Here is a 16,680-nt window from a genome sequence, read left to right on the forward strand (position 1 = left end):
TTAAAATTGTATTTCTTGAATTTTGGGAAGAATTGGGTATGTAATATATCTTGTCCTTATTTTCCTTAGCTCCACTTTTGTCAACTCCTTCAGGACATGTAGGGAAAAAAGTACCAGAAAACAAATTCTATACATTATTGCGTTGACATAAAACTTAAGACAATAAAACAAAAATACATTTTTTCTAGTTTGTCTATTTTTAATTTATTTTTCTAAAGATGCGTCAGGAGGTGAAAAGAGTAAAAACTGCAATGGATGCTCTTTCACAGCTTCTTCTTCTCAAAGAGCTTCTTCCACGCAGGCATTATGTGCTCATAGATTCTCTCAATCTGCAACGCACACAAATAACATTTTCATTTCAGATGAAGTTGAGCAGCCATGAAGAGTCGCTGGAAGTACAGCAACGTCTAACCTGCTCGGACTTCTTCACTCCGTATCGGAAGAACGTTGCTTGGTGCTCGCTATTGTGGAACAGGATGTCAAAAGTCACTTCCTGTCCAATCATGTTGTCGATGGCCTGTTTCACCACATTGTGGAAATCTCTGGCTGGGACACAATCATCCAGCATGTTGTTGACCTACACAGCGCAATTATTTTCTCATTGCCTTTCTACAAAAGGTACCTCGCACACAGAAATAACCTGTTGAATCACCTTGTAATTATTTCCCAGCAGATCTATCGGTTCCAATTTGATCTCTGACCTGAGGGCCCTTCCAAAGAGCGGGAGCTTGGAGTCAGAATCTGGTGAAGATTTTAAACGGTCAGACCGACACGTACAGTCGTGCTCATAAGTTGACATACCCTGGGAGAATTGATGATTTCTTGGCCATTCTTCAGAGAATATGAATGATAACACAAAAACCTTTCTTCCACTCATGCTTAATGGTTGTGTGAAGCTATTTATTGACAAACAACTGTGTTTACTCTTTTTAAATCAAAATGACAAAAGAAAGTACCCAAATGACCCTGATCAAAAGTTGACATACCCCAGTGACTTTGATCTGATAACATGCACAAAAGTTGACACAAACAGGTTTGAATGGCTAATCAAGGTTCCAATCCTCACCTGTGACATGTTTGTAATAAATGTGTGTGTATAAAAGGTCTGAGTTTCTGGGCTTCTGACAGACCATTGCATCTTTCATCCAGTGCTGCACACATGGTTCTGGATTCTGAGTCACGGGGAAGGCAAAAGAATTGTCAAAGGATTTACGAGAAAAGGTAATTGAACTGCATAAAACAGGAAAGGGGTATAAAAAGATATCCAAGGAATTGAGAATGCCAATCAGCAGTGTTCAAACGCTGATTAAGAAGTGGAAAATGAGGGAATTCAGGTAGACCAGCAAAGATTTCAACCACAACAGCCAGGAAAATTGGTCGAGATGCAAAGAAAAATCCACAAATAACTTCAGCTGAAATACAGGACTCTCTGAAAAATGGTGGTGTGGCTGTTTCAACGTGCACAATAAGGAGGCACTTGAAGAAAAATGGGCTGCATGGTCGAGTCGCCAGAAGAAAGCCGTCACTCCAAATGACTTTGTTCCAGAAGTTTTGAGGCTTGTCTCTGTGCTGTTTGGCGTAATGTAAGCGGGATACTTGGTGACATTTGCGCAGAAATGGCTTTCTTCTGGCGACTCGACCACGCAGCCCATTTTTCTTCAAGTGCCTCCTTATTGTGCATGTTGAAACAGCCACACCACCATTTTTCAGAGTCCTGTATTTCAGCTGAAGTTATTTGTGGATTTTTCTTTGCACCTCGAACAATTTTCCTGGCAGTTGTGGCTGCAATCTTTGCTGGTCTACCTGAATCCCTCATTTTCCACTTCTTAATCAGCGTTTGAACACTGCTGATTGGCATTCTCAATTCATTGGATATGTTTTTATACCCCTTTCCTGTTTTATGCAGTTCAATGACCTTTTCTCGCAGATCCTTTGACAATTCTTTTGCCTTCCCCGTGACTCAGAATGCAGAAACATGTGTGCAGCACTGGATGAAAGATGCAATGGTCTGTCAGAAGCCCAGAAACTCGCTGACCTTTTATACACACACATTAATTACAAACAAACATGCCACAGGTGAGGATTGGAACTTTGATTAGCCATTCAAACCTGTTTGTGTCAACTTTTGTGCATGTTAACAGATCAAAGTCACTGGGTTATGTCAACTTTTGATCAGGGTCATTTGGGTACTTTCTTGTGTCATTTTGATTTGAAAAGAGTAAACACAGTTGTTTGCCAATAAATAGCTTCACACAACCATTAAGCATGAGTGGAAGAAAGGTTTTTGTGTTATCATTCATATTCTCTGAAGAATGGCCAAGAAATATACATTCTCCCAGGGTATGTCAACTTATGAGCACGACTGTGTAAGCTTTGACCAATATGTCCAAAACAAAACAGACAAATAAACCTCGGGATGTCAGGTGAGCCACATACTGAACGCCATGCAGCTCGCCATAGTAGATGGCAAAGTGGGAGAAGTATTTGTTCCGGGGATACTCCACAATGTCTCCAGGGAATAGCTTGGGAGGTGAATGTCTCTGCAAAGACTGTGGGACCAGGTTACGGTGTGTTGTCAGCTGAAAAAGGCAAAAATGCTTACCTGCCCCATGATTTCAGGTTTTGTGTGGCACCGTTCAGTCTGGTCTGATCTGTTCCAGGTTGAAGTGGTAATGTCAAGTTAAGTCAGTATCAGGGACTTCACCCTCGTCACGGTACAGCATGTTTGCGGTCACTTTGTTGTCTTAGCTCATCAGGTGCTAATGCTGCAACGTGGGTGTTTTGTATGGAACATTTATGGCTGAGTTGTCTGCAGGCGGCAAGCGAAGCATCTGTTTCCTGTCCAGAGAGACTAAAAGAGGAAGCAGTCACTTCAGTCAAGTATGAAGGTAGAGCAAAGAGGGTCTGTCCAATAAATGCACACCCATACTACCTCAATGTAGTGTTATAGTAAAAAAGCTTACCAAACACAAAGTCCAGTTTAGTATGAAGGTTTATTTATATTTTTGTATTCTTCTGTCTCCCATGAGAATGACACTTGTTTTGAGAAAATACCGTTGTGGGCAGACGTTGTATGCATTATTTGTATGGACAATATATTAATCAATGGCCCTCCAGGACTGATTTGAACCAATCTTTTTCCAGGGTGAAATGATGATTCAACATACCGTATTTTCCGCGCTATAAGGCGCACCGGATTATAAGGCGCACCTTCAATGAATGGCCTATTTTAAAACTTTGTTCATATATAAGGCGCACCGCATTATAAGGCACACATAATAGACGCTACAGTAGAGGCTGGGGTTACGTTAAGCATCCCGTAGTTGCGAGACCTGTTGTGGCTCAATATTGGTCCATCTACACTGCAAAAACTAAACTATACCGTAAAACTGCTCAAGTTTGCGGATGACACCACCCTCATTGGGCTCATCTCGAATGGCGATGAGTCCGCCTACAGGAGAGAGGTGCACCGGCTGACGTCCTGGTGCAGCCTCAACAACCTGGATCTGAACGCCCAGAAAACAGTGGAGATGATCATGGACTTCAGGAAAGTCACAGCCCCACCACCCCCCCTCACCCTGATTGACTCTCCCACCCCCGTCCCCATTGTGGACTCCTTCCGTTTCTTGGGCACCACCATCACCCAGGACCTCAAGTGGGAGCTGACCATCAGCTCCCTCATCAAGAAGGCCCAGCAGAGGATGTACTTCCTGCGGCAGCTGAGGAAACTTAAGGTGCCGACCGAGATGCTGGTGCAGTTTTACTCAGCCATCATAGAGTCCATCCTGACCTCCTCCATCACAGTGTGGTTCCCCGGCGCCACAGTCCAGGATAAGAATAGACTGCAGCGCATGGCACGTGCTGCTGAGAAGGTGATTGGCTGCAAGCTCCCATCCCTCCAGGACTTGTTCTCCTCCAGGACCAGGAGGCATGTGGGTCGGATCACAGCTGACTCTTCTCACCCTGGACACACACTATTCTCCCCTCTCCCCTCAGGCAGGAGACTACGCTCCATCCAGACCCACACCTCCCGCCACCTGAACAGTTTTTTCCCCTCGGCCATCAGGCAAATGAACAATAACCCCCAACAGCAGCTCCTTGAATCCCTTCTAAGTCTATCTGATAGCTCAGTCACAGCTCTTTTTATACCAAATATGTGTTCTATGTGTTTTATGGCGCACGTTTGCACCAAGAAAAATTCCTAGTTTGTGAACCCGTTCTCAAACAATGGCAATAAAACTATTCTGATTCTGAAAAACTGAAATCTAAGATGAAATATCTCAAATAAGGGTGATATTTGCTTATTTTCTGTCTGAAAAGATAATTCTTCTCACTAAGCAGATTTTATGTTAGTGTTTTACCTGTTTTAAGGGTTTTGGTCCTAAATGATGTCAGTAAGATATTACAGCTTGTTGCTGAGATTTGATGAGTTACATTGAGTAAAACATGCTTGAAACTAGAATATCAACTGTTGTGTCATCAACACTCACAAGTAGAAAACTACTTTTTTAAAGTCATCATTTCTTACTTCAAGCATGAAAAAAAAATCATAGGCCGAGCGCATATCATTATGTCAAGATAATGGCACTAGCATTTACTTCATTTAAGAATATTTTTCAACATATTGAGCAAAAAGGTCAAATTTTTTTTTTCTACCAAGAAAAGTGCACTTGTTATTAGTGAGAATATACTTATTTGAAGGTATTTTTGGGTTCATTGAGGTTAGCTAATTGTACTTGTTTTGGAAAGTCTTGACTAGCCGAATTTTCTTGTTCTATTGGCAGATCATTTTGCTTAGTTCAAATAAAATACCCCTCATTTTTGTATTTTTTTTCTTCTTGTTTTTGAACACTGACTTTTTGCAGTGTATAAGGCGCACTGGATTATAAGGCGCACTGTCAGCTTTTGAGAAAATTTGAGTTTTTTAGGTGCGCCTTATAGTTGGGAAAATACAGTACATTTTCAATTATTTGGCTTGTATTAATGATCATGATTTACTGCATTTGGTCGTGTTTTTTGACAGCACTTATTGTATCAGGTTGATACTTAAAGGCCTACTGAAAGCCACTACTAGCAACCACGCAGTCTGATAGTTTATATATCAATGATGAAATCTTAACATTGCAACACATGCCAATACGGCCGGGTTAACTTATAAAGTGACTTTTAAAACTTCCCGGGAAATATCCGGCTGAAACGTCGCGGTATGATGACGTATGCGCGTGACGAAGTCCGAGTAACGGAAGTTATGGTACCCGTAGAATCCTATACAAAAAGCTCTGTTTTCATTTCATAATTCCACAGTATTCTGGACATCTTTTGCAATTTGTTTAATGAACAATGAAGGCTGCAAAGAAGACAGTCGTAGGTGGGATCGGTGTATTAGCAGCGGACTACAGCAACACAACCAGGAGGACTTTGTTGGAGCGCTAGCCGCGCTAGCCGCCGACCTCACCTTGACTTCCTACGTCTCCGGGCCGCCAAACGCATCGGGTGAAGTCCTTCGTCCTTCTGCCGATCGCTGGAACGCAGGTGAGCACGGGTGTTGATGAGCAGATGAGGGCTGGCTGGCGTAGGTGGAGAGCTAATGTTTTTAGCATAGCTCTGTGAGGTCCCGTTGCCAAGTTGCTAAGTTAGCTTCAATGGCGTCGTTAGCACAGCATTGTTAACCTTCGCCAGCCTGGAAAGCATTAACCGTGTATTTACATGTCCACGGTTTAATAGTATTGTTGATTTTCTGTCTATCCTTCCAGTCAGGGCTTTATTTTTTTGTTTCTATATGCAGTTAAAGCACGATGCTATCACGTTAGCTCGTAGCTAAAGCATTTAGCCGATGTATTGTCGTGGAGATAAAAGGCACTGAATGTCCATTTCACGTTCTCGACTCTCATTTTCAAGAGGATATAGTATCCCAGGTGGTTTAAAATACAACTCCGTGATCCACAATAGAAAAAGGAGAGAGTGTGGAATCCAATGAGCCAGCTTGTACCTAAGTTACGGTCAGAGCGAAAAAAGATACGTCCATCACTGCCTCTCAAGTCCTTCACTGTAACGTTCCTCATCTACGAATCTTTCATCCTCGCTCAAATTAATGGGGTAATCATCACTTTCTCGGTCCGAATCTCTCTCGCTCCATTGTAAACAACAGGGAATTGTGAGGAATACTAGCTCCTGTGACGTCACGCTACTTCCGCTACAGGCAAGGCTTTTTTTTATCAGCGAGCAAAAGTTGCGAACTTTATCGTCGATTTTCTCTACTAAATCCTTTCAGCAAAAATATGGCAATATCGCGGGAATGATCAAGTATGACACATAGAATGGATCTGCTATCCCTGTTTAAATAAAAAAAAATCATTTCAGTAGGCCTTTAAAGCGCGTCACTGAATTTCCAATTGTTGTGAGTTTCGTTGATAGTGTCAAAGAGTCCAAGGAACTCAGTGAATACTTTTTAGATATATATAAACTGAATGTCTTTTGTAGCCAATTCTAAGCAACTGCAACCATCTTCAGTTCAAACAATTGTACATACAGTACATATGTATGCAAATAAATTATACTCAGGAAGACCCAAACTGATTACAAATTCTAATCTGGAACACTAAAGCCAGTTTTGCATAACGGTGATGATAATAAAGTGCCGATCAAGAAATAAACACCTTAAACTGGCAAACTTAAAAAATGTGACTGCAACGGTATACATAAAGAAATAATTCAAACATGTGAACGCTGCAAAACACAAACAAGAGACAATTAATGAAAATACGCCAACATCTTTGCCACACTGATAAGCAATCCCATTGATCTCAGCTTTACAGTGTGTTGGTGGAAGGCACCTGAGTTTACCTGCTACCTGAGCAACACACACACACACACACACACACACACACACACACACACACACACACACACACACACACACACACACACACACACACACACACACACACACACACACACACACACACACACACACACACACACACACACACACACACACACACACACACACACACACACACACACACACACACACACACACACACACACACACACACACACACAGTTCCCTCGGTTCTTTGTCTTAGTTAAGGCTGTGTTCAGCCACCTTTTGGTCCCAGTGTCCATGTTTCCTCTGATGGCGTTTGTAGTTGTCCAAATGTCCCGTGGTGTAGCCACACTCTCCGCACGCGTACGGCTTCTCGCCACTGTGTCGCAGCATGTGTCTTTTAAGGTTCATGCTCTGGTTGCAGGAGTAGCTGCAAATGTCACAGTGAAACGGCTTGGCGCCCGAGTGGATGCGCTCGTGGCGGCGCAGGTTGGCGAGGTTACCGCAGGCGTAGATGCAAGACGGACACTGGTATGGCTTCTCGCCCGTGTGCACGCGCATGTGCCGTTTGAGGTTGTCCAGGTGCGAGGAGGTGTAGGGGCAGTGTGGACAGGGGTGAGGTTTCTCCTCAGAGTGGGTGTGCGAATGACGGACCAAGTGATTGGGGTAACGGGACAGGAAGGGGCAGAGGGAGCAGCGGTAGAGCTTGTTGCCACGCCGTCGTGGCTCCCGAGGCGCAAGTGGGACATTGGGACGAGCCAGACCATCTTTGATCAGCGAGTCCAAAGAGCAGCGACGACATACCTAAACACAACGATCAAGAAGGGTTATAACTGCAATTGAAAGCGCCTGCTTCTGCAAATATATCCTTTTAGAACACACCTGCCATTCGCCGTCCTCGCCATCCTCCATGTTGACATCCTCCATGTCGGCCTCCTCCAGCGTGACGCCGCACAGGCGGCAGCAGAGTGGGAAGAGCAGGACGGGCAGCAGGTTGGATGCGGAGGTCAGTCTGTCCTGCAGCTGCAGGTAAGCAGAGTCCTGAGAGACTTGCAGCGTCAAATCCGACGCGACTGGGAATGGAAGGAGGACAAAATGAAGGAATTAACTTCTGACAGCAAATTATAACATTCTCTGTCAGGTTCAAACACTGACGACATCTATTAAACAAGACAAAAGGCAAACAATTAAACAGAGACAGAATTAAACTTGGACTCAATATATTGAGGAGAGTCGCCCGGACACTGTACTCTTGTACACTCTCCAGCACGCTCTGCCACAAGATTGCGCTCCTCCTTCTTTATTTGACTTTCTCCTCCCACCTGACCACCGCTTCCACTTCCAGAGGGAAGTGGGTTGTAAACAGCGTTGCCTTTGGTTACAGAATAGTTCAAAAGAAGAGGTCGTAAAATAGTTCAAAAAGAGTTCCTCTGGAAATTGGGCAGATCCTGCTATCTCTCCGCTTTGAAGTCCTTGGGTTAGAACAATATCTTTCTGTTGATTACCATACATGAGAGAAAACAGGAACACCTTCATCTTGCTCCCCCCCCCCTACACAGTGGAGTTTTACGAGCCTTACTCTTGGTAGGTTCCAAAGACAGCTTTTGTCTTCTCATCAGACCCTCAAGTGTTTGTGATGATTTAGAAACAACTATTCTAACATTCACCACTTTGTTTCCTCTTTCCAATTTTTTAAGAAGTTAAAGGCCAACTGAAAGCCACTACTAGCGACCACACAGTCTGATAGTTTATATATCAATGATGAAATCTTAACATTGCAACACATGCCAATACGGCCGGGTTAACTTATAAAGTGACATTTTACATTTCCCGGGGAACTTCCGGTTCAAAACGCCTTTGGAGGATGAGGTATGCGCGTGACGTCGCGAGGTCCACGGAAGTGTTTGGACCCTATTGGACACACTGTTTTCTTCGACAAAATTCCACAGTATTCTGGACATCTGTGTTGGTGAATCTTTTGCAATTTGTCTAATGAACAATGGAGGCTGCAAAGAAGAACGTTGTAGGTGGGATCGGTGTATTAGCGGCTGGCTGTAGCAACACAACAAGGAGGACTTTGTTGGATAGCAGACGACCTCACCTTGACTTCCTACGTCTCCGGGCCGCCGACCGAATCGTCGATCGCTGGAACGCAGGTGAGCACGGGTGTTGATGAGCAGATGAGGGCTGGCTGGCGTAGGTGGAGCGCTAATGTTTTTATCATAGCTCTGACGAGGTCCCGTTGGTAAGTTAGCGTCGTTAGCAACAGCATTGCCAGGCTTCGACAGGCGGCACAGCATTAACCGTGTATTTACATGTCCAGTGTTTGGTTCGGTGTCTCCTGATAGTAGTATTGTTGATCTTCTGTCTATCCTTCCAGTCAGGGATTTATTTATTTTGTTTCTATCTGCATTTGAGACAGATGCTATCACGTTAGCCCATGCTAAAGAGCTTCGTCGATGTATTGTCGTGGAGATAAAAGTCACTGTGAATGACCATTTCGCCTTCTCGACTCTCATTTTCAAGAGGATATAGTATCCCAGGTGGGTTAAAATACAAATCCGTGATCCACAATAGAAAAAGGAGAGAGTGTGGAATCCAATGAGCCAGCTTGTACCTAAGTTACGGTCAGAGCGAAAAAAGATATCTCTTGAACTGCATTCAAGTCCGTCACTCTAACGTTCCTCATCCACGAATCTTTCATCCTCGCTCAAATTAATGGGGTAATCGTCGCTTTCTCGGTCCGAATATCTCTCGCTCCATTGTAAACAACGGGGAATTGTGAGCAGCACTACCGCTTGTGACGTCACGCTACTTCCGGTAGGGGCAAGGTTTTTTTTAATCAGCGAGCAAAAGTTGCGAACTTTATCGTCGATTTTCTCTACTAAATCCTTTCAGCAAAAATATGGCAATATCGCGAAATGATCAAGTATGACACATAGAATGGATCTGCTATTCCCGTTTAAATAAAAACAAATTCATTTCAGTAGGCCTTTTGTAGTGGATTGTCCGAAGCTTAAACAGGCAACAAAAGTAGTTTAGTACAACAAATTTATTTACCCATTATCAGAAGTGCAGGTTGAATTAAGTTGGCCGTGCAGACAGACCACATGTTACTCCAGAGCCAACAAGACACACACAAGCCAAAATCACTGTCGAGTTACGGTCTTCTGCCATTTTTTATATTTCTTTTGTGCGTCATTGTTTGTTATCTAAATGCGTCAATTCCTTATCGAGTGCGTCAATGTCTTGTTGTTTTTCCTATCTGTTCCATAACAACTCGAATCCTTTAGACCAGGGGTCACCAACCTTTTTGAAAGCAAGAGCTACTTCTTGGGTAGTGATTAATGCGAAGGGCTACCAGTTTGATACACACTTCAATAAATTGCCAGAAATAGCCAATTTGCTCAATTTACCTTTAACTCTATGTTATTATTAATAATTAATGATATTTACACTTAATTGAACGGTTTAAAAGAGGAGAAAACACGAAAAAAATTACAATTAAATTTTGAAAAATAGTTTGTCTTCAATTTCGACTCTTTAAAATTCAAAATTCAACAGAAAAAAAGAAGATAAAAACTTAAAATAATTTATGGAACATCATTAGTCATTTTTCCTGATTAAGAATAATTTTGGAATTTTGATGACATGTTTTAAATAGGTTAAAATCCAATCTACACTTTGTTAGAGTATATAGCAAATTGGACCAAGCTATATTTCTAACAAAGACAAATGACTATTTTTTCTAGATTTTCCAGAACAATTTTTTTTTTAAATATCAAGACTTTGAAATAAGATTTAAATTTGATTCTACAGATTTTCTGGATTTGCCAGAATAATTTTTTTGAATTTTAATCATAATAAGTTTGAAGAAATATTTCACGAATATTCTTCGTCGGAAAAATAGAAGCTAAAATGAAGAATTAAATTAAAATGTATTTATTATTCTTTACAATAAAATTTTTTTTTTTACTTGAACATTGATTTAAATTGTCAGGAAAGAAGAGGAAGGAATTTAAAAGGTAAAAAGGTATATGTGTTTAAAAATCCTAAAATCATTTTTAAGGTTGTATTTTTTCTCTAAAATTGTCTTTCTGAAAGTTATAAGAAGCAAAGTAAAAAAATGAATGAATTTATTTAAACAAGTGAAGACCAAGTCTTTAAAATATTTTAATGGATTTTCAAATTCTATTTGAGTTTTGTCTCTCTTAGAATTAAAAATGTCGGGCAAAGCGAGACCAGCTTGCTAGTAAATAAATCAAATTTAAAAAATAGAGGCAGCTCACTGGTAAGTGCTGCTATTTGAGCTATTTTTAGAACAGGCCTGCGGGCTACTCATCTGGTCCTTACGGGCTACCTGGTGCCCGCGGGCACCGCGTTGGTGACCCCTGCTTTAGACAGTCAACACATTCTGTAGACAGGTTGGCACGACTTAATATTCACTTTTGTCCCACCACTGGTCCATTCAATGGCACAAAATACAAGAGAATTGAAAATGAGCGGACATTCTTAAAAGACACGAAATATAGGTCAAAAGGTCAGAAATTCTACGACATACCCTCCTTCCAGGGTCTTAAGACCCTGGACCAAAACAATTTCTGATGTAGACCACTAGTTAAATCTCTACCACAGATAGAGGCAAAAACCTCAATGTTTTTATACGAGGCAAAAATTCCGTCTATGACCCTCCTTCAGAGCGATCGCTGTTACCAGCCTGCAGTAAAACCATCCCACAGAACACAATTAGTGGCCTACCCTTTGATTTAGTAAAGGAATACAATTTAAATTCAAGGCTGATTCAACAGTTATGTACCTTTTTTGCTCTTACTCTTCTCTTTTCTCCTCATGGCTTTTCTGATGCCTCGGTCCCTCCTCGGCCGACGCTCCTGCGCATGAAGGCGTTGGTGCCTCCGCAGGTTGCCAAGGGAACTGCAGGCATAACTGCACTGATGACAGCGGTATGGCTTCTCTCCCGTGTGTGTGCGCGTGTGCCGCTGCAGGTTGACCAACTGCGCCGAGGCATACGGGCATAAAGGGCAGCGATGCGGCTTTTGGCCGTCGTGGATGCGCATGTGGCGTTTCAGGTGGTTGGAGTAACGGGAGGTGAAGGTGCACAGCGAGCAGGAGTGGACTTTACGCGGAAGATCGCTGGCGCCGTACATTTCACCTTCGCTAACTTTATTCTTGTCAACAGTGCCGACCATCTTGGCGTCCTCCGCTCGGGCTGAATTGACTGAAGCGGCGCGTTGGACAACGGGCTCACAGGTGAGACAGTAGAGGGCCGCTCCGAGATCCAGGCCAACACCTGGATGAATACATTATTCTAATTAGAAAAGTCACATGAGGCTTTAATTAAAGCACAATCCAGGAGGAAGTGAGTTTACCCAGATCAAACTCTGCTTCTAATGCTGTGTGGCAGAGAAGCTGACCACAGCCTTTACACGAGAGGAAGGCTGGAAAAGACGTGTCGGGAAGTGGTGATGAATGCTCGTCCACACTCAGAGAGAACATGGTCACACCTGATGGTGAGACAACAGAATGAACACTTAAAGGCCTACTGAAACCTACTACTACCGACCACGCAGTCTGATAGTTTATACATCAATGATGAAATCTTAACATTGCAACACATGCCAATACGGCCGGGTTAACTTATAAAGTGACTTTTAAAACTTCCCGGGAAATATCCGGCTGAAACGTCGCGGTATGATGACGTATGCGCGTGACGAAGTCAGAGTAACGGAAGTTATGGTACCCGTAGAATCCTATACAAAAAGCTCTGTTTTCATTTCATAATTCCACAGTATTCTGGACATCTTTTGCAATTTGTTTAATGAACAATGAAGGCTGCAAAGAAGACAGTTGTAGGTGGGATCAGTGTATTAGCAGCGGACTACACCAACACAACCAGGAGGACTTTGTTGGAGCGCTAGCCGCGCTAGCCGCCGACTTCACCTTGACTTCCTACGTCTCTGGGCCGCCAAACGCATCGGGTGAAGTCCTTCGTCCTTCTGCCGATCGCTGGAACGCAGGTGAGCACGGGTGTTGATGAGTAGATGAGGGCTGGCTGGCGTAGGTGGAGAGCTAATGTTTTTAGCATAGCTCTGTGAGGTCCCGTTGCTAAGTTGCTAAGTTAGCTTCAATGGCGTCGTTAGCACAGCGTTGTTAACCTTCGCCAGCCTGGAAAGCATTAACCGTGTATTTACATGTCCACGGTTTAATAGTATTGTTTATTTTCTATCTATCCTTCCAGTCAGGGGTTTATTTTTTTGTTTCTATATGCAGTTAAAGCACGATGCTATCACGTTAGCTCGTAGCTAAAGCATTTCGCCGATGTATTGTCGTGGAGATAAAAGGCACTGAATGTCCATTTCGCGTTCTCGACTCTCATTTTCAAGAGGATATAGTATCCCAGGTGGTTTAAAATACAAATCCGTGATCCACAATAGAAAAAGGAGAGAGTGTGGAATCCAATGAGCCAGCTTGTACCTAAGTTCCGGTCAGAGCGAAAAAAGATACGTCCATCACTGCCTCTCAAGTCCTTCACTGTAACTTTCCTCATCTACGAATCTTTCATCCTCGCTCAAATTAATGGGGTAATCATCACTTTCTCGGTCCGAATCTCTCTCGCTCCATTGTAAACAACGGGGAATTGTGAGGAATACTAGCTCCTGTGACGTCACGCTACTTCCGCTACAGGCAAGGCTTTTTTTTATCAGCGAGCAAAAGTTGCGAACTTTATCGTCGATTTTCTCTATTAAATCCTTTCAGCAAAAATATGGCAATATCGCGAAATGATCAAGTATGACACATAGAATGGATCTGCTATTCCCGTTTAAAAAAAAAAAAAATCATTTCAGTAGGCCTTTAAATGTTCTGCTTTAAGAAGTTGTGTACGTGCGACACTTACTATTGTCTTGATCCAATCCCACGATTTCAGAGTCACCAAACTCCAACTCCTTACTGAGGATAACATCGCTCTCCAGAAACAGACAGTTGGTATCACAAGCCACACCACCGCCATCCAACTCCACTGAGCACAAAACATGTCAATCACAAATATACAGTGGAACTCAGTTATGTGGACTGGCAGGACCTCCACGTAACCATCGCTTGCACATTTACTCGTGACTTTGGCTACGGCAGTTTGTTCACATCGTTTTCCTCCATTTGTGCTAACGGTTATTTGTATTATTTTCACAGAGGTGCTGTGGTAATTACATTGTAGGTCTTGATTACAATGACAATCAAGCTTTCATGCATGTGCAAATCTTTCTTCTGGTGGCTAATAATATAAATACATGGGTGAATGCAATGGCACCTGTCAAATACACTATTACAGCTATATATATATATATATATATATATATATATATATATATATATATATATATATATATATATATATATATATATATATATATATATAAGAAATACTTGAATTTCAGTGAATTACAGCTATATATATATATATATATATATATATATATATATATATATATAAAAGTAATACTTGAATTTCTGTTAATTATATATATATATATATATATATATATATATATTTATATATATACTTTCAGTGAATTACAGCTATATATATATATATATATATATATATATATATATATATATATATATATATATATATATATATATATATATATATATATATATATATTAGGGCTGCAACAACTAATTGATTAAATCGATTAAAATCAATTATAAAAATAGTTGCCGATTAATTTAGTCATCGATTCGTTGGATTTATGCTATGAGCAGAAACTTTTTTTAATGTATTTATTTTTTTTTAAATAAAACTTTATTTATAAACTTCAACATGTACAAACAGCTGAGAAACAATAATCAATATAAGTATGGGGCCAGTATGCTGTTTTTTTTCAATAAAATACTGGAAAGGATAGAAATGTAGTTTGTCTCTTTTATCCGATTATTAATCGATTAATCGAAGTAATAATCGACAGATTAATCCATTATCAAATTAATCGTTAGTTGCAGCCCCAATATGTATATGTATATATATATATATATATATATATGTATGTATGTATGTATATAGATAGATAGCTGTAATTCAAGTATTTCTTATATATATATGTCTTATATATATATATCTTATATATATATATATATATATATATATATATATATATATATATATATATATATATATATATATATATATATATATATAGGAAGTCTAATATCTGGCATCTGGTCAGGATGCCACCTGAACGCCTCCCTAGGGAGGTGTTTTGGGCACGTCCGACCGGTAGGAGGCCACGGGGAAGACCCGGGACAAGTTGGGAAGACTATCTCTCCCGGCTGGCCTGGGAACGCCTCGGGATCCCCCGGGAAGAGCTGGACAAAGTGGCTGGGGAGAAGGAAGTCTGGGCTTCCCTGCTTAGGCTGCTGCCCCCGCGACCCCACCTCGGATAAGCTGAAGAAGATGGATGGATGGATATATATATATATGTATATATATATACATATATATATATACACCCCCCAGCGGTCTCAAGGTTGGCAAGTATGAGCCAAGGTCAAGCAGTAAGTGAAGAAAAAGAAGGATCTTGGGGAGGTGGAAAGAGGAAAGAGGAAGGCAAGAGAAGGAAAGAGGAAGGCAAGAGAAGGAAAGAGGAAGGCAAGAGAAGGACAGACAAGATGAGATTAGAGCACAGTCTTCCTCTCTGACAGCCAGCAGGATATGAAGAAGTTGGACCAGTCAAACCAGTTCCTCTTTTTTTGCTTCTAGGGCTAACCATTAAAACAAACGTTTAAATGCCTAAAATGATACAAACACAAATAAGGTCCAAGAAGTTACAACTTCCCTAAACTGTGACTTAATTCGCTCGTCACATGAAGGAGCAGAAAGAGGACAAGACTCACATTTGACAGGCTGGGGGTTGGACTGTTTCCTGCGCGGCATTCTCGCCTCTCCACAGCCGGGATCCTGCTGCGGGCTTCGGCCTCAAGCTCACCAGCAAAGTGGCCCCCTGGTCCTCGCCCGCTAACTGCTCGGTGCCATCGTCAAGTCCTTCCTCTTCCACCAACAGGAGCGGTCAGAAAGAAGCGCGGAACATCAACCTGGTGACGTCACAAACGCTTCCTAACACGTGGTGTCGGACATCCTGTAACAGCCATGTTGCGAACGAACTCCAGACCTCAACTTCCTCCCAACACATTTAGCTTCGGAGTCAATGTCAACCTTGATTAACTCAACCTTTCCCAGGAGATAAAAACGTACATAAGCAGGGCAGCTTTGTTGCCGTCCGCTTAACGCCGAAAGACTACACGCCAACTGTCGCTCTAGAAGATGACGTCAGCGGTGGGAAGCGCAAGGGATTATGGGTATTGTAGTCTTTATACTCACTCATTTCTTAAACAAGCACAGTACACACAGGGTTGGGCGATACTGCAAGTTAAGTATTACTGGAAAATGAATAAATAAATAAAATTACTGGAAAATGTTCAAGGCACTTGAATAATAATTAGATAAAACAAATGACAAAAAAAAGAAATGAATAATTATTTGATTTTGCCTGTAATTTGTTGCTCATGGGTGACTATAATCAAAATAAAACACAGGAACAATATATATTTAAAATAACACAGTTATTAGTCAAAGGTAACACTGTAGCCGAGTAATAAAATAAGCTGTAGGTCAAATTACGAACAATTATCTAAAATGAACATACCCTGAGACAGGGGTGTCAAACTGGTTTTCATTGAGGGCCACATTGCAGTTATGGTTGCCCTCAGAGGGCCGCATTTAACAATCAGTGATATATGAATATACATGTGTATATATATATATATATATATATATATAT

At 41.5% G+C, this 16,680-nt stretch overlaps 2 protein-coding genes across 2 annotated transcripts; both read right to left on the minus strand.

Moving 5' to 3' along the window:
- Positions 1-28: 28 nt before the first annotated feature.
- On the minus strand, positions 29-2,798 carry plaat1l (phospholipase A and acyltransferase 1-like). The gene is made up of 5 exons (XM_062050687.1): positions 2,603-2,798; positions 2,411-2,549; positions 653-741; positions 413-577; positions 29-329 (listed from the first exon to the last, which is right to left on the minus strand). Exons 1-5 carry the CDS (start codon positions 2,609-2,611, stop codon positions 264-266), a joined length of 468 nt encoding a protein of 155 aa, XP_061906671.1. The 5' UTR covers positions 2,612-2,798; the 3' UTR covers positions 29-263.
- Positions 2,799-6,317: 3,519 nt separating this feature from the next.
- Positions 6,318-16,188, minus strand: LOC133646538 (zinc finger protein 513-like). Its single transcript, XM_062042002.1, has 6 exons — positions 15,737-16,188; positions 13,740-13,862; positions 12,214-12,348; positions 11,643-12,134; positions 7,709-7,899; positions 6,318-7,630 (listed from the first exon to the last, which is right to left on the minus strand). The coding sequence occupies exons 1-6, from the start codon at positions 15,774-15,776 to the stop codon at positions 7,082-7,084; spliced, it is 1,530 nt and encodes a 509-aa protein (XP_061897986.1). The 5' UTR covers positions 15,777-16,188; the 3' UTR covers positions 6,318-7,081.
- Between the last annotated feature and the right edge of the window lie 492 nt (positions 16,189-16,680).

Source organism: Entelurus aequoreus, linkage group LG01 (genome assembly GCF_033978785.1).
Source record: "Entelurus aequoreus isolate RoL-2023_Sb linkage group LG01, RoL_Eaeq_v1.1, whole genome shotgun sequence".
Taxonomy (NCBI): Eukaryota; Metazoa; Chordata; class Actinopteri; order Syngnathiformes; family Syngnathidae; genus Entelurus; species Entelurus aequoreus.

Coding starts and splice junctions, on each gene's coding strand:
- plaat1l (XM_062050687.1), bottom strand. Junction 578..652: donor TGCTGGGAAATAATTACAAG/GTGATTCAACAG, acceptor TGCGCTGTGTAG/GTCAACAACATGCTGGATGA. Junction 330..412: donor GAGTGAAGAAGTCCGAGCAG/GTTAGACGTTGC, acceptor TGTGCGTTGCAG/ATTGAGAGAATCTATGAGCA.
- LOC133646538 (XM_062042002.1), bottom strand. CDS start 15,776: ATGCCGCGCAGGAAACAGTCCAACCCCCAGCCTGTCAAAT. Junction 13,863..15,736: donor CAACCCCCAGCCTGTCAAAT/GTGAGTCTTGTC, acceptor TTTTGTGCTCAG/TGGAGTTGGATGGCGGTGGT. Junction 7,631..7,708: donor GCGAGGACGGCGAATGGCAG/GTGTGTTCTAAA, acceptor CGTTGTGTTTAG/GTATGTCGTCGCTGCTCTTT.